The 24559-nt window shown below is 36.8% G+C and overlaps 3 protein-coding genes across 3 annotated transcripts in view; 1 reads left to right on the top strand and 2 right to left on the bottom strand.

The window, feature by feature from the left end:
- Positions 1-5171: 5171 nt before the first annotated feature.
- LOC120422859 (peptidyl-prolyl cis-trans isomerase H) lies at positions 5172-6318 on the bottom strand. The gene is made up of 3 exons (XM_039586408.2): positions 6041-6318; positions 5797-5973; positions 5172-5731 (listed from the first exon to the last, which is right to left on the bottom strand). The coding sequence occupies exons 1-3, from the start codon at positions 6122-6124 to the stop codon at positions 5438-5440; spliced, it is 555 nt and encodes a 184-aa protein (XP_039442342.1). The 5' UTR covers positions 6125-6318; the 3' UTR covers positions 5172-5437.
- A 135-nt stretch (positions 6319-6453) lies between these two features.
- LOC120422862 (uncharacterized) overlaps positions 6454-24559 on the top strand; it is a 55038-nt gene continuing 36932 nt past the window's right edge. The window contains exons 1-2 of the mRNA XM_039586411.2: positions 6454-6646; positions 14891-14906. The gene's annotated coding sequence lies outside the window, so the exon portion shown is untranslated. The remainder of the gene's footprint in view (positions 6647-14890; positions 14907-24559) is intronic.
- LOC120422861 (aromatic-L-amino-acid decarboxylase) lies at positions 9413-15623 on the bottom strand. Its single transcript, XM_039586410.2, has 6 exons — positions 15165-15623; positions 11370-11554; positions 10369-11291; positions 10164-10303; positions 9847-10039; positions 9413-9762 (listed from the first exon to the last, which is right to left on the bottom strand). Exons 1-6 carry the CDS (start codon positions 15292-15294, stop codon positions 9603-9605), a joined length of 1731 nt encoding a protein of 576 aa, XP_039442344.1. The 5' UTR covers positions 15295-15623; the 3' UTR covers positions 9413-9602.

Raw genomic sequence — 24559 nt, 5'->3', positions numbered from 1 at the left:
ACTGTTATTTGTTTAGCCTTTTTCTATTTTCCGTGTATCTAAGGTTACTTCAAAATAAAGCGATAAGAGTTTAGCGTGTAACCGAAAAAGCCAGACGCGCGCGTTTTTACTTGATCCGTTCGCGGAGAGAAAAAAATCGAAATTCAAGGAAAAATACAGTCCACTCGACGAAAACGGAGAACAATATGATTCTGACAAAAACTCAGTTTGTTTACATCTGAGGGTTTCGCCCTATTGAAAAGTTGTTACAGAAATGTCATATTACAGAAAATTCTTTAACAGAAAATATTTTTTCAAAAAACAACAGCGCATTTCCCTGCGTTTAGAATCATTTTTAAAATTTTTGGGTTAATTAAATGTCTTTAGAAGTTATAAAAGTTTTCGATATTTAGTACCGCACATTTTTTTTCGCAAACATTTTTGTTTTTCTCAAATCTTAATTTTTTTGAAAATGTGTGCTTATACCAGTCCTTGACAATTTTTGCCGATTAACATGTATAAGGCTTTCTAAGGCTTCTTCATCAAAGTGTGTTTAAATGTCAGCTGGGGGTTTGTTTGCATCAGATTTGCTAGCTCTTTCTAGCAAAAGTTTTTTCTCAGGCGATTTTTAGCTGATTTTCTTCTGACTGACTGCCCGATATGTCAGCCAACATATTTCGCAGGAATGTGACAGCTCGAGCTCGATCATTGTTTGCATCAGGACACTGTGACGAAAAGTTCGTCATTTTTGAGTTAAATTATAGCCTAAAAAGCCTATCGTAGCCCCTTAAATTTGTAAATAAAAAAAAGTTTAATTTAGGATTTTTTTTTATAAATTCTAGAGTTTTTGTTTCTGTTGTTTATAAATTAAAGAACAATAATTTAACTTTCAAAATGCATAAATTGAAAAAAATACTAGGGAGCATTCTTTTATTACGTAACGCAGTAGGGGGGGAGGGGGGTTCGGAGGCCGTGCTCCATACAAAATTTTTAAAATTTGTATGGAAATTTTGTTACGAGGGGGGGGAGGGGGTCTAAAAGTCCGATTTTTCGCGTTACGTAATAAAAGAACGCTCCCCTAGACTTAATAAGTTTTATTTTTAGAATTTTTAAATTTTAGAAGTTCTATTAATTTTTCTGGATTTTTTTTTGGAATTTATAAATTTAAAAAGAATTACTTCAAAAATGCATAAATTAAAAAAAATACTTTTTTAAAGGAAAAAGAACCAACATTATACAAAATAACAAATATCAAGAAATTAAAAAAAATTAAAAACATTAAAAACTCAAAAGCACAAAAAAATTAAAACCTAAAAATTAAAAAAAAAAATTCTGCTTACAAAAATCAAAAGATTTGGAAAATATAAAAAATTTCGGGTCCGGCCAGTTGGCCTGGGTGCGATCCCAGTCAGCCCAGGTGACATTTTTCGAGACGAGACTTGTCTGATCTTGCCTTCCGTCGGATGGGGAAGAAAATGATGGCCTATTTATTTATATTTTTTATATTCAATATTTTTTTATATTCAAAAATTTACAAAAATTCAAAAGTTATGGTACTGTGAAATTTTTTTTTGTAAATATTCTTTTGATGCTTTAGATTTTTTTTTTTTTTAATTTAAGCCTTTGCAAATATTTTTCAAAGTTTAAATCGCACTTCTTTCAGAATGTAACAATGTTTCCTGAAAATTCTCGTCCCTCCTTTTTTTATTTTATTTTATTATTTTTTTTTTTTTTTTTTTGATACAGATGTTCGAATATATACAAAGCACTTTTGTTTGAACCGTAAAGTAGTATAGAGATCGTATGAAACAATGAGAAAAAATGGCGTCCTAAGACATATATTTTCTAAATTTAAACCAATCAAAAAATGCTGAGAAAAGTTAACATACGGCACTTCGCAAATTTTTCGCATATTGACTTTTGTTTGCATTTTTTTTTTGTAATTTCGATGAAAAATTAAAATTCATCGCTGAAAAGTATTTAATATTCCATTAATTTTTTCATTACTTTTGATAGAATAACCACTTCCTCAACATACTTACTTTATTGGAATTATTGGTAGTTTTCCTAATTAGCATTGATGTAAAAATACTGAATAATGGTAAGAATAATATTTATAAATTTTCATAAATCCCCCCTACTTTCCTTCCAGCATAACCTGCCCTTAAATTCATTAGCACATTCCGACAGCCAAAGTGCTCCGGTCGACCCTCATCATCCCCGCCGGACTCCCGCGGTTGCGTAATGAGTCTTCAAGTACCTTCACCCATGGCACCCATCTGGCGAGATATGAAATCCTCACCCACAAAACCCCACTCCTTTCCTTCTCGTTCGAGGCACCGACGGTGGATGGAGGCCGAGTTTTGCATACCAAAGTGGTGGTCAGAATATTCTCCCTCCCACCTTAATTCTGGCATATCCTCGTCAAAGTCAAAACTAGAAATACGACGGGGGGGAAAAAGGGGAGAAGGTAATGCGCTCCCAGCACGCAAGCTCGGTGCTTTCCGGCGTAAGTAATGATTGTCGAAGGGGAAATCTGGAGTTAATGCTCCTAGCAGTGTGGAAGCATACTTTAAAAAAAATAGCTTAGCTTATTGACCGTACAGAAAAAAATATCGCAAAAGCTAGGTTGGTGCCGATTATTTAAAAAAAAAGTGCCGGGAATGTGCCACATTTCTTCCTCGAGAAAAGTAAACAGACCGCTGGCGCAAAATTATGACTCCCGCCACAACGCGGGCATTTTCCGCGATTTCCATATAACTGTCCATAAAAATTATTATCAGCATTCCATTTTGGGGCCTAACGGCTCCGACGATGAGTTCATAAAAAGACGGTTGACTCTTTCGCATTCACAAGCCAAATCTGTTCAGAAAAGGCGACTAATTCGAAGGAAATTCAACCCATTCAAAGGCAAAACGGTCCCTCGATTATCATCAAAAGGGAGGCCCCAAAAGCCGCACATGTTTTAGCACTGCAGCTAACGCCACGCTGCCGGAAATGGAATGATTAGCGGTTACGCCGGGGTGGCTCCCACCCCATGCAAAGGAACCATTTGTGCGGTCAGCTGGTCCTCGGCAATCACAGAGGTATATAAGAAATAAAATTGTTAGCTGCCCAAGGTCAGCAGGCTAAACTTGACCGATCGATCTACGGCCTGGGACCGACCGTGGCAAGCAATCAAACCGGCCAAGAACGGAAATAAGGTCAGCGTCGCAGAATAGGGTTTGTTCTACGAGCGTAATAATCATTCATAATCCTACTTGGACATTTGATTTATAACATAATTGCTGAGTTAGTGTTCGTTGATAAATTTCCGTTGAGATTTTGAATTGCCGTTTCTCTTGATAAAAAAAAAATTAGCTTTAAAAAAATACTTTGCTAATAGCTTTTGAATAATTTGGTAACAGGACTGCTCTTAAAAAATACTTTAAAAAGTAACTCCCAAAATCATAAATTAAAAATATCAAAATTATAAAATGTAAAAAAAATTCAAAAAAACTAAATACAAACTACAAATGAACAAAATATTAAAACAAAGATTATAAAAAAAATTAATTCTACAATAACATGAATTCCAAGTTACAAAATTATAAAAAAAATTACAAAGCTGCAAAATATTCGAATAAATAAACAAAACACAAAAATTTGTCCGATACCAAAACATTAAATAAAACAATATTAACATATAAAATACAAAATTTTATTTGAAAATAATTAAAGAATTGAATAATTTTTTTTAATTTAAGAATTTAAGAATTTAAGATTTAACAATTAAGGACATTTATGATTCTGGTTCTAATCTAATCTAACCTAGCGCAGCCAGTCTTTCAAGGGCATCCTGGAAAATGCCTTAGGTTGATTAACGCCTAGCATCCTCTTGTCATTATTAACAATTGCAGTGCCCCAATGCAATAAATGAAAAAAAAAGAAAAAAAAAAAAAAACATCACAATCGTTAAAATGGCCAGGCCAACTGCGTAAAGTTAACCGCAAAGATGATTCGTTGAATTGGATTGAGTTTGAGCACGAATGTTCATACAACAACACATTTCTGAATCTACAGGGGAGGAAGAAACGTGGGGATCCCCCGCTCACGTTCCTGTTTGTTATGGCAATAAATCGTTGGGAGCACCATGCTAAGAAGTTTTGGTGCTCATGGACCCTCTTGGATGGGACATCGTATTTCCACAAATGCCCTGGACACTACTTGCCGTGGTTATAGCTCCCTGGCCACAACTCGCTCAAGGACATTTATGATTCTGGTTTTAGATAAATTCAGATCTTGAATGAGAATCTTGAAATTCTAGTGGCAAAAACATTTTTAATAAATTTAATAAAAATGTCATGTCATGCCACTGGTTCCCGAATCCGGAACAGTCAGAACAGGTTCCCATTGGCCCAATTGGCCAAATTTTGAGAGTCTGAAAATGTAAAAAAGCAAAGAAGGCCACACCATAACACCACGTTTTTTCTAAGTTGGCTGAGACATATTTAAGAATTTTAAAATTTAAGAATTTAATAATTTAAGAATTTAATAATTTAAGAATTTATTAATTTAAGAATTTTTAAATTTAACAATTTTAAAATTTAACAATTTAGAGTTAAATAATTCCAGCATTTTTTTTTAAATCATGTGTTATAATAGCACCTTTAACTCTAGATTTAAGAATTGAGGAATTTAAATTTTAGGATTAAAGGTTTCATATTTCAAAGAGAATTTATGAATTTGATACTTTGAAATTCAAGGTTTGTTTCAGTTTTTTTTTTTTTCATTTTTGATTTGAATAATATAAAAAAAATGTAGGAAAATAAGAAACCTTACAATTAAAAAATCATAGAATTTAGGTATTTAAACATTAAAGCAAATAAGAATATAGAAATTAAATATTATGAATTTGGTTTGTTAGTCGACATTTTAAATAGAAAAAAAAAGATTTTAAAATTTGGGACTTTAAGATTTGAATATTAAGAAATTTCAGAATCTTCAACTATACAATTCAAGATTATAAGTTTTTACAGATGTAAGAATTTAAAAATGGTAGATTTTGAGAATAATTCGTTAATGTTTAAACATATAAAAAACAAGCTTTTTCTTAAAAAAAAACAAGGCTTAAGAAATTTATTAATGAAACGGGTAATACAGCAAAAAATTACGAATCCTCGTATTTTTATGGTTTCCCCCTTTTCCATCAACATCGTCGTAGAAATCAAGGTTAACTTTTTCCACACCACCCTCTCCTTAGGAAGCAAATACTAGCTACCTCTTCAGGGAAAATGTGATATAATTAGAAGTGGAAAAACATAACTTACGATTCTGTGCTGGCTGGCTGTATTTATGTGTATGTGTTGTGTTATCCTTGCTGGAGTCCGGACACTATCCGGACCATTTCGGCCGGTGCTGGTGTGCGGACTTTTTAACAATAGTACGATTCTGCTTACACTCTAATCTACGAAATATCCTACATCTGTCCGCACTGCGAAATCACGACCGGAAGTTTGGGCTTGTTGTTCGGTCCCGTCGGGACATTTTCGATCTTGCGCATGATAAGCAGGCCATCGAGGACGCGACCGAAAACAACGTGCTTGTAATCGAGGAAGTTGCATTTGGCGCAAGTTATGAAAAACTGACAACCGTTGGTGTCCTTCCCACTGTTGGCCATCGAAAGCAGACCGGGAGCTTCATGCTTCAGCATGAAGCCCTCGTCCGGGAATGTGTTGTTACCGTAAATGCTCATCACGCCCGTTCCGTCACCCTGTTGAGGGAAAGAAGCGTCATTTTCTTTACTCTTGAATAATTATAAAGCCATAAAAAACGTACATTCACAAAATCACCACCCTGAATCATGAAGTCCTTGATCACCCGATGGAAGGAGGACCCCTTATAACCCACGGGAACTCCGTCTTTCTTGTGCTCGCCGGTGCAAAGCTGCCGGAAGTTCTCGCACGTCTTCGGCACTACATCGGCGAACAACTCAAACACCATCCGGCCAATTTCCTGCAAATTCACAAAACATTACTCACAAACAAGCTTCCAAAACGGCCCCCATGTCGCGGTCACTAACCGACGTTCCGACGGTTATGTCCATAAACACAACCGGATTGTTGGGGTGCCGAAGCTGTGACTGAATCTGGTTCCAGGTGGGCATTTCGACGACGGGGTTAACTTGATCTATTCACTACTGCACTTCACACCGGACAATCATTCACTTGGACGGAGCTGGACCGAAACCCGCGGACTCGAAACCGAAACACGACCGCTCGCGACGAAAGTCTGTTTACAAATGCAGAACGGAACGCGCGCGCCTCGAATCGTTTGAAATCGCCGAAATCGCGTTTTTTGTTTGTTTGTTGTGACGTTTGCTGGCAGCTGCCCAGTGAGTCGCGGCTTGTGTGTAACGGCGCGTGATGCAAGGCTCCCACTTTTTTGAAGAAATTGGACGGCGCCGCTGGTAGGTTGTTTATGTTCTGTGGTGACCTGGTGACAGCTGATCGGCGCGTGTGAACTTTGAACACGGTGGCGGTGTTTTTGTTGACGATAGTTTGTGAAATCGTGAAACAGTGCGGCTATTTTGTGATAATTTAGTGAAAAGTGCATATTTTCACGGAAAATTCACTGAAAAATAGTGCAGTGAAAAGCTGTGAGCACGCTGAACCGCCCATAAGCAAAGGTGAGTTCCTTACTTTATTCTTCATCAGATTCTGTAATAAAAAACAGCGCCTTTTTTGTCTGTTAAATTTTATAGAACATAGAGTGAATGTTCTTAATTTGACCCTACTATACATTATTAATCTGATAAATTTATTCAGCAAACCTTACTAAAATCACTACTTATAATAAAGTTGTTGATTCGAATTCATAAATCCAAAATACAAGCTTATTTTAAAATAGTTTAGTAAGGGACCATCCATAAACCACGTGGACACTTTTTAGAAACATCAGACCCTCATCCCCCTTCCCCTCCCCCGTCGTGGACAATTCCATACAAATGTAAATACTAGTAAATAATAAATAAGGTAAGGGGTCAAACAAATTTTATGTATGAAATTTAATTTTTTTTCTTCAAAAATAACTATTTTTCGAAAATTTATAACTAGACGGCAACATTTTTAACCATATTTCTCTATGGCTCAAAATTTGCGGGTTTTGGTCCCCTAAAACATATAAAAAAATCTCGAAAATTAAAAAAAGTACGGATTTTGGTTTTTTTGAAAAAAAAAAATCATTAAACAAATCAGATTTTTTCCGTGTACCTATTTTTTTGGAAAATTTCTCATTGATACCTACAACTTTGCCGAAGACACCAAATTGATCAAGTCTCGGATTAGTTTTCGAAAAGCCGTAAAAAAGCCATGGTAAACGAAGTTTTTTTGTCTCGGTATTAGACGTACTTACTTACGTAAAACCAATTTCAAAAATGCCCAGTGGTAACGCTTCCGCCTCGTAAGCGGTAGATCGGGGTTCACATCCCGGCTCGGACCAACACAACTGGTGATCTTCTCCCTTCTGGAATCGATTGCTTAGTAAAGGGAAGGTAGTCCATCGTCACAAACTGGACCTTATCACGACACCTTAGGGAGAGGCGACCTATGGAATGCTAGCATTAACCTTAACATGTTAACATTAAGTTGAGAATGAAATTGCCACTGAATCCGCTTTGTAAATGCCGGCTCCGAAACCCTTCAAGGGTGTTCCCCTCAGGAACTGGGAAAGATTTACTTTACTTTATTTTTACTTAAGATTATTCATCTACAAGTGCCACAAACTAAAAATAAAAGAAATTTTGTTGAAATTTGGAGAAATACGGATATTAGTGTTCGAGGTCACGGTGGCTCTTACGGCTTTTTGAAAACTCACCCGAGAAGTAAAATTACAGATTTTCAAATATTTACGTACCATTTTTGTATGGACAGCTGTTCAAATTGTATGGAGGCTTGTATGGATGAACCAATGACACAAAATGGCTTCTTTGGTCATAGGGAAGGCCCCCACAAAGTTTGAGCCAAATTAAAAAAATACAAATAAAATCCATTTCTAGTTCTGGTAAAGAATTGCTCTGCAGTTAAATGTCGCGAATTCAGATTACAGTCAAAGTAAAGACATTAGTTTTTAGAGTATTTCAAAGCGTTAAATGTAGAAACCTTTTTGTTGATGTAGGGAATTGTGGGGTAATTTGGACACCCTAAGGAAATTGCTCTACCACGGGCTATTTTAATGGAATATAGATGGCACCAGAGATATCACATTCGATGTAAAAATGTCATTAATTTCTATAAATTTTGATAAAAAACTCATTTTTATCGCAAAGATTAAAAGGTGTCCAAATTACCCCCACATTTTTGGTGGGGGTAATATGGACACCCTTATGGGGTAATATGGATATACATTGTGGGTAATATGGACATCTTTTGTAATTTGGACACATGTTGAAGAATAAGATTACATTTGATTTTTTGAGCATGTTTTTTATCCTTCACCCTTGTTTTGTAATTGCTTTATATTTTGTTATGTTTTTTTTTGCTCACAATATTTCATCAATAAATAATGTTTTTGTAATTTAATGATAATTCAAAAGGATGATAATTAATAGTTTAGTGTAGTAGAAAAATATAATCATTCATTCTGAAATGATTTAAACATTGATTCTGGATTAGGCACAAGTAATGTTTTTAGTGATTAGGGTATCATTTAGATTTATCTAAACCAATCTCTATAAAAAAACTAATTAAGTTGAAACGATCCATTTTTGAAATTCAACATACCGTAACCCTTCAATTTAAATAATATTGTAGACCAGCATTAGAAATTTCATACAAATTAATAAAAACCCGTCAACATTAGAGTTTAGTTGAACGCCAAATGTGCAGTAATCAGATTTTCATCCATAAAAACTCTAGAAATGCACAAGTTTTGTATGAACATATCTCAGACATCGTCCAAGCTTTGTCACTTAAATTGCCGTTTTCGCTTTATATCCGAAGAAAAGTTGATTTTTGAAGGGGTGTCCAAATTGCCCCAAACTCCCTTACGTTCTTACATGAACAAATTACAAATATGATGTATTGAGTTAAAGCATAGCTAACATAGCTGTCCCTATTCACCCCGTATGTCCAGATTTGCCAAAACATATTTTTTGAAATGTTTAACAATGTGTGAAAGAAAGCCAATGTGTTAAATGCAGTCATGGGGGAAGCGCTTAGTACCCATTTGATGGAAATGTCGAATGTTTACAAGCCCTCGTGTGAACATCGTAGAAACATACTGATGATAAAACCAACTTCTATAGATAAATATGACTTTATTGCAAACTGTTCTCTTTATACACATTTGTAGGTTACTTGTTCAATTGGGTAGATGGTCATGGTAGCCGTCATCATAGAAATGCACATGTAAAATACATCTATACAATGACCCTTATCCTAATAATACTTGATGATTTGGCGAATAAAATATATTTCAATGGCATAGCATAATAAATAAAGTACAAAAGCACTGAGAAGTGATAGCAGCTAAAGTCTAGGCACGTTTTATAAAAATCACATTTGTCTAATACTGGAGCAGCTCTTGGACTTGCACTGCTGGTGGCGGCGCCGCAAACTCCGGCGAAAGAAGCGTGCCGTAGCTAGTCAGTTGCTGGCCTCGTCCGTGCTGTCCGTTTCGTACAGCTCGTGCTGCTTCTGGATGCCACCGTTTAGCCGGGCTGACACCGTCGCCCGCTGCAAACTTTGCAGAATCTCGTCGGTGTCCATGATGACCACCGGGGTGGCACCGTCCGTGAGCTGGGACCTTTTGTTTTGAAAAGGAAATGGACACACGGATTAGGACCAGCGAGTCTTGGTGGGGTAGGGGGAGGGTTGTAGTGGATCTTACCGGCTGTTTTGCCGTTCGTAGATCTCGCGGGACACGCTACGCGTGAACGAGAACCGGGTGGACATGCTGCGGGTGAGCTTCTTCGGGGGCTTCTTGGCGATGATGGGTACCTTGACGACCACGTCGGCGTCAGCCGGTCCCTCGGCGGCGAGCGTTTCTTCGGCAAAGTTTTTGATTTCCTCCCAGGCGTAGTCTAAGAGATGAAGGGGTGGGTTGGTTAATGAACTGATTATGCAAATTTTGGCCGCGACCACGTGGAAGGAATTAAGCTTGACACGTTCACACGTGTCGTGTTATTGTTGCATCAGCGCGCTTACCAATGTGTTCGGCGGTGGCATGCTCGTACGTTACGCAGAACCGGATGATGTACTTGCCGCCCACTTTGGCCGGGGTCATGTGGAACCGGCCCGAGCTGTTGATGCGAGCGAGCAGGTCCCGGTTGATGTAGTCGTTGTGTCTGTTTGGAAGAGGGATGTTGGTATTAATATTTAGTTAAGTCGAAGTCATTTTGAAAGGACTCACTTAAGCCGGAAGCAGACGAGTCCCAGGTTGACGTCGTTGCGAACCTCGAAGCGGTCATCCTTGTTGACGAGTCCCTCGAATTGCTTCGCTAATGTAATGTGATTACGGATGTACTTCTGCAGGCCGGCGATTCCGTACGACCGGAATACGAACCAAAGCTTGAGTGCCCGGAAGCGGCGGCTCAGCGGTATGCTGTAGTGGCGGTAGTCAACGGCTCCGTTGTGATCGTGCTGCAGGTACAGCGGGTCGACGGCCAGCGCTGAGGTTAGCAGTTTCGTGTCCTTAACCCACATGGCCGAACAGTCGAAGTTTGTGAGAAGCAGCTTGTTTGGATTCGTATTGAACGAATCGGCATATTCCAAACCTTCTTTGAAGTGTCGCATCTCGGGAAGAATGAAGGAGTTACCTGCGTATGCTCCGTCCACGTGGAACCAGATGCTCGGAACCGATTTGCAAACTTGTCCAATTTCAACAAGGTTATCGAAGACGCATGCCGATGTCGTACCAACCGTGGCCACCACGAAGAACGGTGTCAATCCAGCCTGCAAGTCCTTTTCAATAGCCTCTTGCAAGGTATTCCCTCGGAACACCCCCCGAGAATCGGTCTCCAGCACCCTCAACTTGACAATTGCCATTTTGGCTGCCTTTTCAATCGATGAATGCGCCTCCTTTGAAGCGTACGCCACCAACTGTGGCAAATAGACACTCTCGTGCACGGAAATATCCGAACCACGGAGCTTCTGGATTGTCCGGTACCGCGCGGCCATCATGCACACCAGCGCACACTCCGAGGCCGATCCCTGCAAAACCCCTCCACCGCGTGACCCCGGCGAATCACTCCGGAAGAACGTCGGCAAATCCAGCGCCTTCGCGTACCAATCCATTACGATTCCCTCCAGTTCGGTAGCAGCCGGTGAGGAAGCCTGCGAGAAGAAGCCAAATCATCAAGAGTTCTGTCCACAAACCAACACACTCCGCCTCAAGTGGTCACAAATATTTACCCATGAGAAACCGATCGACCCGATCGCACTGCTCAGCATCTCTCCGAGGATCGACGGGTACGAGTTGCCAGACGGGAAGTACGCGAAAAACCGCGGATGGTTCCAGTGCACCATATTCGGCATGATCTTGCCCTCGACGTCCTCGAGCATCCGCTTAAAGTCTTCGCCCTTCTGCGGTGCTTCATCTGCAAAATGAAAAAAAAAAACAGAGAAATGGTTTCAAATATGCTAATTACTGTAGCGAGGAACAACTGAAAACAATTTCGCCGACGGCGAAACAAAATCCCACTTCAAAAGAATCCGAAACGAGCAGTTCGGCTTTCATGTTTACACTAGACAAGCCGTCGACGTGGTCAGCAATGTGGTCATACCTACTTTGTTTGAAAGAGAGCAGAACGAAGCAACAAAAAAAAATCTCAGAAGGCGATGTGATTCCCCGAACCGACGGGTTCGTCGCTTCTGCTACCGGACAGTCAGCCGAGCTCACCGCGATGACGTGAAGAGACAGAGTTCTTCTGGTTGAATCGCGATAAGTTACTATACCTACTACACAAATCGGTAAATATCGCCACGAGCTACTCCACGACGTCTTCTCAGCTATGCAAACGTGGTTGGAGGAGACGCGTGGTGTTTGAACAGCGTTACATCATATTTGCGGTATTTGTGGATCGGTAAACTTGAATTTGTTTGAATTTTGATGAGCTAATTCGTGTTTCACTTTCAAAATCATTCGTGAAATGCAACGATTTATTGAACTTACAATTATTTAAGAACTTAACGACACGCTCTGACTTTTTTTAAGATGACGATAATTAGAATAATCCGTATAGGCATCAATAAGGGTGAAATTCACATCAAAAGATTTGTCTTTGACGTTCACATAGAGAGAAAATCTCTACAAAATTACAAAAGCTGAACAATCTAAAGGATGCTGAAAACATTTACCTTTTTAATAATTTTTACAACAAAATAAACTGCTTTGTGTTTTGAGTTTGTGTTTGTGACAAGTCACCCTAAGTCGCAAACGGAAGGTTACATTGGATTGGAAAAATGATTAGGCCGTTGAAAAATTAAAGTGCAGTTTTTTCTTCTAGAAAAAAAAAACAGTCCATACCTCGATAAATGCCCCGTGAAAACTGAGTTTTTGGGCAATTTTGAAGGATAATCATTAAAAAAAAAACCTTAGCTACGGCTTATTATATTGTTTAAAATTAACTTCCACTAGATTTTTCATAAAGATTTCAAATTTAACTGCCATTCAAGTCGATTTTGATGAATTACAAAAAAAAATCCAGGCTTAGGGATTTGCAGATATTGTGCAATTATATTGTATTAACACTTGAAACGAAACAAAATAAAATTTATTTTGTTACCGTAAACTGGGGTCAATTGGGACACATGGGGCGAATTGGGACAGCAGTTTTAACCCTCTCACGCCCATGGTTACTCCAGAGCACCAAAACTTTGAACTCAAATATCTCGGAACTGACACAACTTTTCATGATGCTTTAGGTTGCAGGTGTTCATGTAGAATGTATACTAACATCTCCCCAAATTTCATCAAATTTGGTTAAGCACAAGCAAAGTTACAGTGTGAAATGTAAACAAAAATGGGCCAATTTTAGGGAAATAAATAAGACCTGTTTTCGAAAGCCCGTAAAAAATACCAAACACAAAATTTTATGAAACAAAAAATGTTTTGCTATCATTTGAACCTTGGACAAGAACCCCTGTGAATAACATTGTGAGTTTGGACCGGTTTTAAGTGTTTTTTAACCTTTTTCATTTGGTGCACCAGAGCACCACCTAGGCATATGAGCAACTAAATATTCAGGAGCACTTTTTTCTAAATTACAGAAAAAGCTTATTTTTATCAAAACAAAAGTTTATAAACGTTTTGACTATTCATAAACAAGACAAAACATTGTTATTAGACCGATAATTTTATTATTTTCCTTATTTTTTCATGAAAATGGTTGTTTGTGGGTTTTGAATGAGCCAATCAAAGAAACCTGAAAATGCAGAGATTTTAGAATTTGTAGTTAATACTTCAGAAATATGGTCTTACAGCAAAGAATAAGTAGTTTTTAACACATTTCGAAGCGTTTTCAAACAAATGAACCAATAGATTTGAAGAAAACGAGATTTTGTGGTTTAAAAAAAAGTTGCTCATCTTCCTGATGGTGCTCTGGTGCACCACTTCAAATTCTACTTTTTTGCCTCAATTCGATGTTTGTGGGTCAAAGTAAAGTATTTCTTGCATTATTGTACCAAAATTAAGCCATTTACTATTTTTACGATAAGCAAACAGCTCTGGGCGTTAGAGGGTTAACCATGTTGGAGCATAATTTTTTGATTTTTCTGGTTGGTTTCAGTTAGAACAGACTCAGACCAACAAAATGTGTACATCCATTTCCAAATTTAAAAACTTTAAGTGCTCAAAAAACTGCTATCCCTATTCAGACCCAGATTACGGTACTCTTTGTATGAATCTGTCCAGAGAATTTAAAATATAAATCGCTTTACGACAATTCAATTTACTTTTCTCTACAAACTTAAACTTTGTAGAGGTTATTATTTTCGTAGTTGTTACGTTCTTTTCATTTTGCAATAAATCTGCAAACTGTCAAAGTCACCCCGGTTTAATCCATTCAGGTCTGATTTTTTTTTAGATCATTGAAAATATTTTCTAATCATGGAATTTAAAATTTTGCGCCATTTATGTTACAGCAAGTCTGAAAGTGTTATTTCAATGCGAAATTTATTTATTTATAGGTACTATGATACCTAATATCTATTTCCGTCAACAAACACTACCAGCTTCTGGGATAATATAAAAAAGCAAACAGAAGCTGATAAAGTGAAGCTCACGTGTTTTGAAATCGATGTCTTGTACAATGGTTCAAGAGACTATTTATATATTTATGAAATAGTTTAACTTTAACATACAACGTTTCAACTCAATTATTTTATGTTTTCCTAATTTTTATGTTTATGAACATGTATATTTAAAAAAAGATATAATACAGATTTTCTCAAATCGACACAGGTTCTCACAATTGCGGGAGTTGAAGACTACTTCAACCAACAATTATATCTTCACTCAGCAGTATCACTGATGCAGATGATATCGACACTTATTCATCACATTCGAAATACATATTTAGCACCTTGTTAAAAGACGACAAAATTCGCTGATCTCTGACAAGCCGGCAGTAATCTTCAAAATGCAAACAAAACAAAAAAAAATCGAAATTTTACTAATTATTTTCAAACTTAAAACTCAACCGAAGACGAAAAGGGCATGACCTAACCGGATTAGCCGTTAATCCACCGGCTGAGGTACCGTGGGGTCGACCTAGTGACGTTCGTCCGGCATCTTTTGTTGTTTCAAGCCAATTCTAGGCGCGTGTTTGGTTTACAACTTGGCGCGTGACTTTTGCTATTTTTGAAATTGTTGCCTCTACTTTGTTGTTTTGTGTACTTTAATGACTTATTTTCCATTTATTTTTTATTTACAGATTTTTACCAACAAAGGTAAGTGTTGAAACTCCGCTAGATGATTAATGGGTGGATTGACAAACTTTTCAACACCTCTTGCTGGCCACAATCACCGTCCGCGACTTGCGAGAAGGGAGAAATTTACGAGACAAGTGATAATTTGCCAACCATGTGGTGTGGCCCGCAGTGGGTGACAAGCAGCTAATTGGCAAAAATAACATAAATCATCGAGGTCCCTCCCCCCACAACTAAAACAGAAATTGCATCACTAAATCGTCCCAAAACTTGACCTACCTGGCAACATCTGGCGCAGGAATCCGGGATCCACGGTCGGGGCCACGTCCCGGCTTTCGATCGTTTTCCCATAATCGCAGATGTAGTCAATCATCTGTTTGCCGTGCACGCGAAACTCTTCGGTATTCATTTTATCACTCCAAACGTAATTAATGTGTTCCGTTTGTGTATTTCAAATCACCCAACACTAAACTTGTTTTCTCTGCTTTATTGCACAAAACTTAAGTAAATATTGACCCGCTGAACGCGATTCGATGCAATAAATCACTTGCTTGTTTTACACACTGCCAACACCCCCAAATTGCGTTCTGGACTTGTTTGGCTGTTTGAAATATTTTCCTCACTCACACCCACCGTTGGAAACAATTTTCTTTTCCCGCGGTCTTGCAAAATTTTCCCACTTTCTCTCTTACGAGTTGTTGCTTCTTCTCTAGCCCGAATACGAATGCTTGCCGGTTGAGCCGAATGAAAGCTTTTTATCCATCCATCCGTCCACACACCGCGAGTGCCGACGATCTGCTCTCGACTCTCGAGTCGTCGTCGGAGAATCTCACACACGAAGTTAAACTATACATTCTGTGAACGGAGTCCAGCTTATAGCTTGCACGCGGTTTCGGTCTCTTTAGTTGCGATGCTTAGGTCCTTTGGTGCACGTTTCAAGTGGCACGTGTGAGCTAAGTTGAGAGTTGGCTTGCGAAATTTGTGCACTACTTTCTTTCAAGTTTTATTGCAAGTAATATCAATTAGCTAGCATTCCATTTTCATTTCACCATTTTTTGTCATTTTCTAAAAAAACATTTTGATTGGACTGAAGTCCAATTTTGTGCCAAATTTACGCATTTCCCCCAAAATATTGCAAAACAATATATAATATGGTCTAAAATATGAAATAAGTGCACTCAAACCCCGATGGTTTGACACCAAATGTTGTCAAACCAACGAGGTCACTTTTTAGATTGACACCCCTTTCACACAGAGTTCACACACACTACCAATCGTTTGTTCTGATAGTGTGCGTGAGCGCCGTGTAAAAAGTGACTGTTCGTCACTTTTTAATTTGACTTTGTCAAACCAACGAAAAAGTGACCAACCAGCGGGGGTTGAGTGTAAAACTATTTATTTGAAGACCTAAGAGTTAACTTTAAAAAAATGAAATCAATTCTGATGAAAAGAAAATTTAGCAAGAGTTTGAATTTTTAACATTGCAAATGTTACCAATAGTTTCCGAAAACGTCAGTTGAATATTAAAGGCTAATTAAGGGACGAGAAATTCATTATCATCGATTCGAATTCTTTGTGAGGCTCAAACATCTCAAAATCTCCAAAACTAATTCTCCGATTTTCAAAGTTCCAGAAATAACATTAAAAATAATCTCAGCTTATTTTTTTAGAGGTGTTTTTTTTTCAAGAATTATTTTTCAAACTCAAAACACAAAAAAAATCAGAAATGTATACTAAAAAGTAGCAATAACTTGAGAACGGTGCATTTTAATTTAAAAAAAAAATCGGTTGCAAATTACCTCTTACTTTAAAAAAATATTATGAATATATTTTTGGCCAGATTTGCGAAACTTTCATAAAAATATTACCTAAACCAGATTTTGAACCATCACGCCCAAAAGATGTCTTTTTAGCCCCTTAAATTTATCAAAAAAAAAAAAACGAAAATAAAAAAGAACGTCTTTTAGGAATTCAACTTTCAGTGGTACAAATGTTTTTTTCTCGTTTTTTTTTTCATTTTACTGTTTTCACCCTAAAACAGTACGAGGAATCTGCTAAACATATTTTCAGGCATAAACTCTTTGGGCCAAACACCATCAAAACGTCATTTTAAAGCTTCAAAAGACTTTTATAAATGTTAGGTTAGATTTTTGAATTAAAGTTCAAGAGAGTTAATAGGTCCAAATGGTGCTTAGGTTTTCGCAAAAATAGACGGAAGCGAAAAATCATCATTTTTTTTTAATTTCGAGCCTGATTGTTCAATTTTTTTAGGAGAATAGCAGCACAAAATGCTTTTACTACGTACAGTCCAGGCTTGATTATCCGAAGGCCTTTGCAAAATTTCACTTCGCAATCCGAATTCGGATAATCAAATCACGAAAAAAACGTTTTTCAGTTGTCTTATTTTTGATTGTTGAGCTTTAGTATGACCCTTAACCTACCGTCAGTAGGGGTGACTAAGGGTCAAAAAACGATACACCTCTCGTAATTTCTTAATGACAAAAACAAATTAAATAGCATCGAAAATCTTTTATCGTAGAATTGTTCTTAGATAGTTTACTAACATTTTCCCAAATTAAGGTGTAATTTGATGGACTCTACCTTAAATGGCAATCGTTTGAAAATTGACCCAATCTCACCCTTTAGAGGGGGTGACATTGGGTCAAATGAAACTAAAATGATGATCAAATTCTAAGATATGGTAAAAACAAGTCATCCAACAGTGTTTCTTGTTCGAGGGAATCGTATTGACATGCTAAAAAGTTTGAAGTAGAGATTTTAAAACATTTGGGTACTTTTTGATCAATTCCTACAAAAAATTAAAAAAGTTGGTTTTTTGAAAGGTCATTATTTTGGTCAAAAACGTACCTCAACTTTAGGCAGCTGCTAAAATGACAGGATTTGTTATAGGAACGAGATTTTTTTCAGCAAAGTCACCTTAAGATGTCCCTTGCACAACCCTTTTAACAGAATTTAGTTTCATTGAGAAGTACCTGAGAAATGGTAAAATCCTTAAAAAAATACTTTGACCCAATCTCACCCCCCAGACCCAATGTCACCCCAACTGACGGTACTCTAAACTTATTTAGAATTTTTAAAATCCAAGATGGCGACCGAAATGGCGTCAATTAAATATTGAAAAAATGCATTTTTTAATTACAGGGAATTAACCATTCAAATTTGACTAAAATGGGGTCACAGAATTCGAATTTGATGTTTGAAGAATGGAAAAAAATAAGAAAACAATATTTTTTATACAAACCTTCGGATAATCGAACTTCGGCTAATCGAAACTTCGGATAATCGAGTCTGGACTGTATTATCAAAAAAATACCAAATAAAAAAATCCTCAGATCATTCCTTGGATTTCTGTTAATTTAGATTATGTTTGGATTATGTTTTACATTTTTCAGCATAATTTTTGGGTTAAGATTTCTCAAAAAGTGTCCACGTCGTTTGTGGATGGTCCCTAATGAATCCGATAAAAATATTTTCAAACATAGGCTTTTTGGCCCTGAGACCTCCTTACCCAATTTTAAATGTTCATACGAGCTTTTCAAATATAAGGCTAGATTTTTGAAACTCTAAACTATTTTTCTCTAAAAGCTCAATCAATATCCTTTCATTTGCGTCCAAGAGAGCTAAATTCGGTTGGAATGGCATGGAGTGAGTTTTTTTAAACGTTATTTGGCGAAAATCGATGAAAATCATAATTTTTCGAACCACCCTAATGGCAAAATAAAAAATACGATTTTAATTATTTTGGGTCCACTTCAATGTTGAGCCTGTTATGACATTTTTTTTTTCAAATCTCACTGTTTTCGTGGGGAATTGCTGTATGTATATGCAAGGAAAAGGCATTGCTTCTTAATAAACGTAAAATGGGAACGACTATTGTTAAAAAAAAAAAAACATGAAAATAAGTTTCGCATCGTTTGTCACAATGATGACGAAAAACCAGTGGCAAATGTCCTACACGGAGATCATGTAAATTGAACACTGTGTTCGTAGGGTACGTTATCCATTAGTGGACCCCTTTCCTATAGTGGACCCTCTGAAGTGTTTTTGATGAAAAAATCAATGAAATCACAATTTCAAGCGTGTTTTTGTCTACAAATCTTTAATTTGGCATGTTCAGCATAATTTAAAACAATGTTGGCTGACGTTGACGTGTCCTTTCAGCCAAAATAAGTGTTTTGAGTTCGACATCTGAAATCAGCCATGGCCACTAGCATTTTCACAACAAAACTGCATTTATATTTAATGATTGAATTAACTATCCAATCATTTTTTGACTGATTATTCAACTTCAGCAGGTCGAAATAATGTAAGTTTAAGAAACTTTACTAAAATAAAGCGAAGAACTACTCATTTTCGAGCGAAAATTAGGGGGGTCCAATATAGGACAACGAAAATCTAAACTTTTCCAAAAGTGGACCCCTGTTAATTTAACTTACAAAAATAAAGAAAACTGTGTATTTAAGCAAAAGTTTGTCTTAAATATACAATAAATGCTTGTTGTAATCAACCTAAACACATATTTTTTTTCAATTATGAGTATAAATATAGATGTTTTCATGTTAAAAGTACCAAATATGCTGAAACCGAAAGAATTTATAATTAATCAAAACTTTAGTTAATGGTACTTAACTGAAGCATCAATTACAAAACATTTTTTTTAAATAAACATGCGTGGTTTTATCAGCAACTGTAAACAAATCTATTGTTTAGTTTTGGTCAACTATTTATGTATTTAATATGAAAAAATGTGCATCAAAATTACTTTTTTAAAATTATTTTATGTTTACAGTGGTTTTTGAAACGTTTTCTTTGATCTTTTTCGGAAATAAATTTGTTTAAATATCTTTTTGGTTTTTTTGTTGTTCAAAGCCAAATTTGTTAATAAAAAATATTTGTTCATGATGAAAAATGAGCAAAATCCATCTTTTATTCATTATATCTATCATTAGACCTACACAATGCATCAAAACATCAAATATCGGTTAAATTAGGTATAAAAATAACAGTTTGCCTATTGTGGACCCGGGTCCATAATCGGATTATGGACCCGGGTCCACTATAGGAAAAGGGGGTCCATAACAGGCAAAAAAAACTTTTTTTTCAAATGGCTATTTTTCTGCTCAAAAACAAAAAACTGATGAAACAAATACTCAAAATTGTTCAAAACACTCCAGATTCCATTATTTTGTTCAAAGGGTTATGAAAAAGTGCTTAAAATATTGAAAATTTGTGAAAAATGTGCTTCGGCTCTACTAGGGGGTCCACTAATGGTTAAAATACCCTAATTCCTAAACTCATGAATGCTTGTTCACGGTTTTGACAACTCATTTTTTCCCATGGTTACCATACCTCCTCCTACTTAGGTCTAAACTTTTAATCTTTGACCGAACCCTATGAAATCATTAGTTAGCTATTTAGTAACATATTCAATACAAAGGAGACTATTTCCCGAACAAATGTCTCGACAACCAACAGCTCCATACTTGGCCAGAACAACTCATCGCAACCCACCCAAATATTTACACTTTCCCGAGTACGACGTCAGCTCCGCTTATACGTTCATATCACAACACGCGTGCCGACTTACCGCGCAAAAAAAAGAAGCTATTTATCTCACTTTTCACCGTCTTCAAAGACAAGGAAATTCGAAACTCATTGGCATCTTCCACACACAAAAAAGGAAACACCGGAAAAAAGCACCACTTTGTTGGTCGACAAACATTGCTCACCGTTAAACAACCATGCGCACGCACGCACCTTCAGCAAGGCAAAGTGGCTCAACTCGATGACGTCGCGACCACGTGCGGTAAACTCGGCATCGGGGGGCCGACCCGCCATGGTCAGCATATCTTATACACCGAAGAAGGGTAAACAATTGACCTGCTGACGGATTCCGCGGCCACGAACTTGACGTCATCAAATGGGACTGGTTGGATTCGGATTTTTAAATAGATAAATACCGCACAGACGGACAGATTTAGAGCATGAGTTGGCAACTATTTTCGAAGAAGGGTCAATCTTGAAGAACCCCCCCGACTTGCAGAATTTGCAACCGACACGTAATCCACCAGGAATGGACTTTGTCCGCTTCGAACAAGGTAAGGTGGGTTGGTTGGAAACCAAAAAAGCGGACTGGAGATCCTCAAACATACTTTGCATAAATTTGACAGCTAAGCAGCAATTCGGGGGTCGGTGCTGGATCAAAGTCCACCCAGCTTGACGTCATCATCCATTGATGGTTTGTCGGAGGAGGATGTTGAGCCGGTGAAGAAAGGTTCAGTCGGTGTACCGCATTCATGACTTGTGATTTTTTTTGTGGTGATATTTGCGCCGGCAATTCTTTTTTTTTTGTTGGCTTTTCGCTTTATTGAGTGAGATTTAATAATGTGCCAAATGCCCCACGCCTTCGGTGGACCAGGTGAGACATGATTGACGACATGGTTGGAATTTCCAAAACGTCGATGCTGTCGGATTAAGCCGAGTTGTAGTTCAATGGAGGGTTGCTAAGGGAGAAGTTTTATTTTTTTTTCATGAAAGGATGTGATAGTTGAAGTCACTCTACTGAGTCATAACATCAAGAACCAGACGCAGTTAAACTGCTAAACTTGATTTGAAATAGTGCAACTACCAATAGAACAGGCATTAACTCATAGGGGAAGGTGGGGGCAAGACGACCATATGGGGCAAGAGGAACAATCGCTCGAAAGGCCGTAATTTTTACAATTTTGATTATTTCCAGTATGAGGAATTGTTGCTAGCAATGCAATCAACTGATTCTACTACCACATATCCGCCAAAACGACGTACACGCCACGGGGCGTAAGATTTAATTAAGTTTTTCTCTAAACCTTTATTTTCTTATAATATTTGGAAAGTACAAAATAAGGCTTAGGGTTCGTTTTAAGGCTCATTTTATCAAAATGCGTTTTTCCTAGATCAGTAGTGTCCCTACCAATGACTTGCACCTTTTAAAAAGTATGATTTAACAAATGTGACTTTTTCGACTGTGTTCATTAATTTGAGATGGATTTTCGGCTTGCAGTCGTTGAAAGTAGCTCAAACACTTATTTGTGTACTTTATCCAACGTTTCGATTTTTATTAAATCATCTTCAGGGAAACTAAAAATTTTGGTTTTTGGTTTTTCCGTTAATTTTTGTGTGTTTTGTGTGTTTGTATGTGTACTTACTCGTACGTAGGTGTTCGGTTGTCTTGGTTCAGTTTTGTAAAATTTGTAAAATGTCGGTTTTGTGGCGTCGAGAAAACTATAAAAATTGAATGTTTGTTCATTGGTCGATATTTTTGATCGGGAGTGTATGGATTTGTGTTGTGGAGACTTACTGCATTGGTTTGGTAATGCTTTTGGGGATTCTCTTTTTCGCCTAGATGTCGTTTCTAACTGTTTTTTGGTCGTTGTTGTTCGGAGCTCTATCGTGTGCACTTTTATCTTGTTCACTTTGGTTGTGTGTTTGTGTGTTTTGGGGAATTGGAAAGGGACTCGTCTAATTTTCTGTTGGGTTACAATCGACAGTGACATTGTTGTCATGTCTGTGTTTGTTATGACATTTTAGGTTGTTTATAATGCCAGCATAAATGGGATTTAACTGTTCGGTATCTGTACGTTTGTTAACTGTGTTTGGTGTAATAGAAATGTGAAGCATTTCGAGGATGGGCAAGGCTGATTCTATGTTGTGTCGGTCTAGAATTTTTGTGTTTTCAAAAGAAAATGTGTGGTTTAGTTGGATGCAATGGTTCAGCAATGCTGTGCGTTCGCTAAGTGTTGTTAGTTGGGGATCATCTTGGGGGATACCTGTTTGTCGTAGTCGTTCCAGTGTGTTGAGTGTTGATTTGTGGCCTGATATGATTTAACTTTTAGTTATTTTTGTTGAGAGTTTTAAAAAAATCTTGTTCAGGTGGGGCAAGTGTAACATATGTATTTAATACGGAACAAATTACGAATTGCTGCAACAACATATTTTGTTGGGAAAAAATACATAAAAATACTTAAAAACTGATAAACAATTGTTGAAAAAAAATTGTCCATGCAAAATATAGTGATATTTTTAAAATTTCCTTTTTTCATCTGAGTAATATTTTTTTTCGTAAAAACGATAATTTTTTTAGTAAAATATTATTATTCAATCTAAAAATGAAAGAAACGTTTCAAATACATTCTAATCTGATGTATCTAAGTGATAACAGTTGTTGTTACATGAATTGTTCCTCTTGCCCCAACGGGTTGTTCGTCTTGCCCCACTAGTTGAGAAGAACGTACGGAAAATCAAAATTTTTAAAATCAATTTTTACATTAAAAAACAGGATTTTTTTATAACTTTTTCTAGCAAATTCTTAGTCAAGACCTAGAATAAGATGATTATGAAAAATCCGACCGATTTTTTAACGTTATTGATGGGTTATAATGAGCATTTCCTTAGCTTGTTACACTTGCCCCACTTTCCCCTATATCTTTGAAACGTTCGTAAACACCATGGGTTTCCTGCGCAAGTAGGACTTTTGAAAGTAAACTATAATTAATACGTTAAATCAAAAACACTTTGCACTATTAATCTCTTAAAACTTTGTCATCTCTTTGAAAACAAAAATGTTATCTTAGAGTAATTCTCTACAATTTTGCAATTATTTTGATTTTTTTATTGTTTTGGATGAAACATAGTTATTTGTATTTATTTCTTATTTTAGATGCGGTTCTCATACTGAACAAAAGTTGATTATGATGAACCTTTAGCCAAATTTATTTTATTGATTCACTTGAATTTTAACTTGTTAACACTTATTAACCTATCGCCGGAGCCAAACTGGTCAGTTTTTCGATTTTTCCTGGCGTATAGTGATAATCATGGAATCAACCTATCGTCGGAACTGGATTAGCAACTTTTCGATTTTTTCACGCTTTGAGTAATTTTTTTCCCTGCTATCCTAGTTTTCTGTATCGTTTGATCTGATGAAAAATGAGTTTTTTCTGAGTTTACTCATTTAGTCTCGGAAATGTTCTGTTCCTTTTGGTAAAATTGAATTTATAAAAATAAGCCGAACTTTTTTTTTGCTGTTAATTTCATTTCATTTTATTTATTTCGTTGTTTAAGTATTACTTGTGTGAAGTTACTATCCTAAGCTGAGATGTGGACTACCTTTCAACAGCTGATTAATTCAAAGTTGGGAACAGAGTTTATGGGTGCATAAAGAAACGAGTAAATGTACTGAAGGAAAAAGTTTCAAAATAACCTTCGAAATAGCTAATAGGTGGGGGATAGTCATTTGAATATTATTTTTTCAAGAGATAGACGACAATTTTGACAAAGAACTTTGTCCTAAGGGCACTGTCTACGGGTGTCAATCCAAAATTTCGCGAAGCGAAAGTGTAACGATTTGTGTAATCGTTTAAACGCTTATATCTCCCACCCAATTCAAGTAATCTGCATGCTTTATCCACCAAACGAAAGGGGAAGTCTTAAATTGCAAGTAGACTACCTCACAAAGTTGATAAAACTTTGTTAAAGTACTCAAAAGTTAAGATGAAAAATAAAAATTCAGACCGGGAAAATCCCGGTCGCTGATTGGTTGAGCGCAACCTTTCCCGAACACATTAATCAGATTCAAGTATCTAGCACTTAGCAAATTTTGCTCTCTGCCACTG

Source organism: Culex pipiens, chromosome 3, assembly GCF_016801865.2.
Source record: "Culex pipiens pallens isolate TS chromosome 3, TS_CPP_V2, whole genome shotgun sequence".
NCBI classification, from domain to species: domain Eukaryota; kingdom Metazoa; phylum Arthropoda; class Insecta; order Diptera; family Culicidae; genus Culex; species Culex pipiens.
Note: the sequence above shows the minus strand (reverse complement) of the source record. Positions and strands in the feature narration are given on the sequence as shown.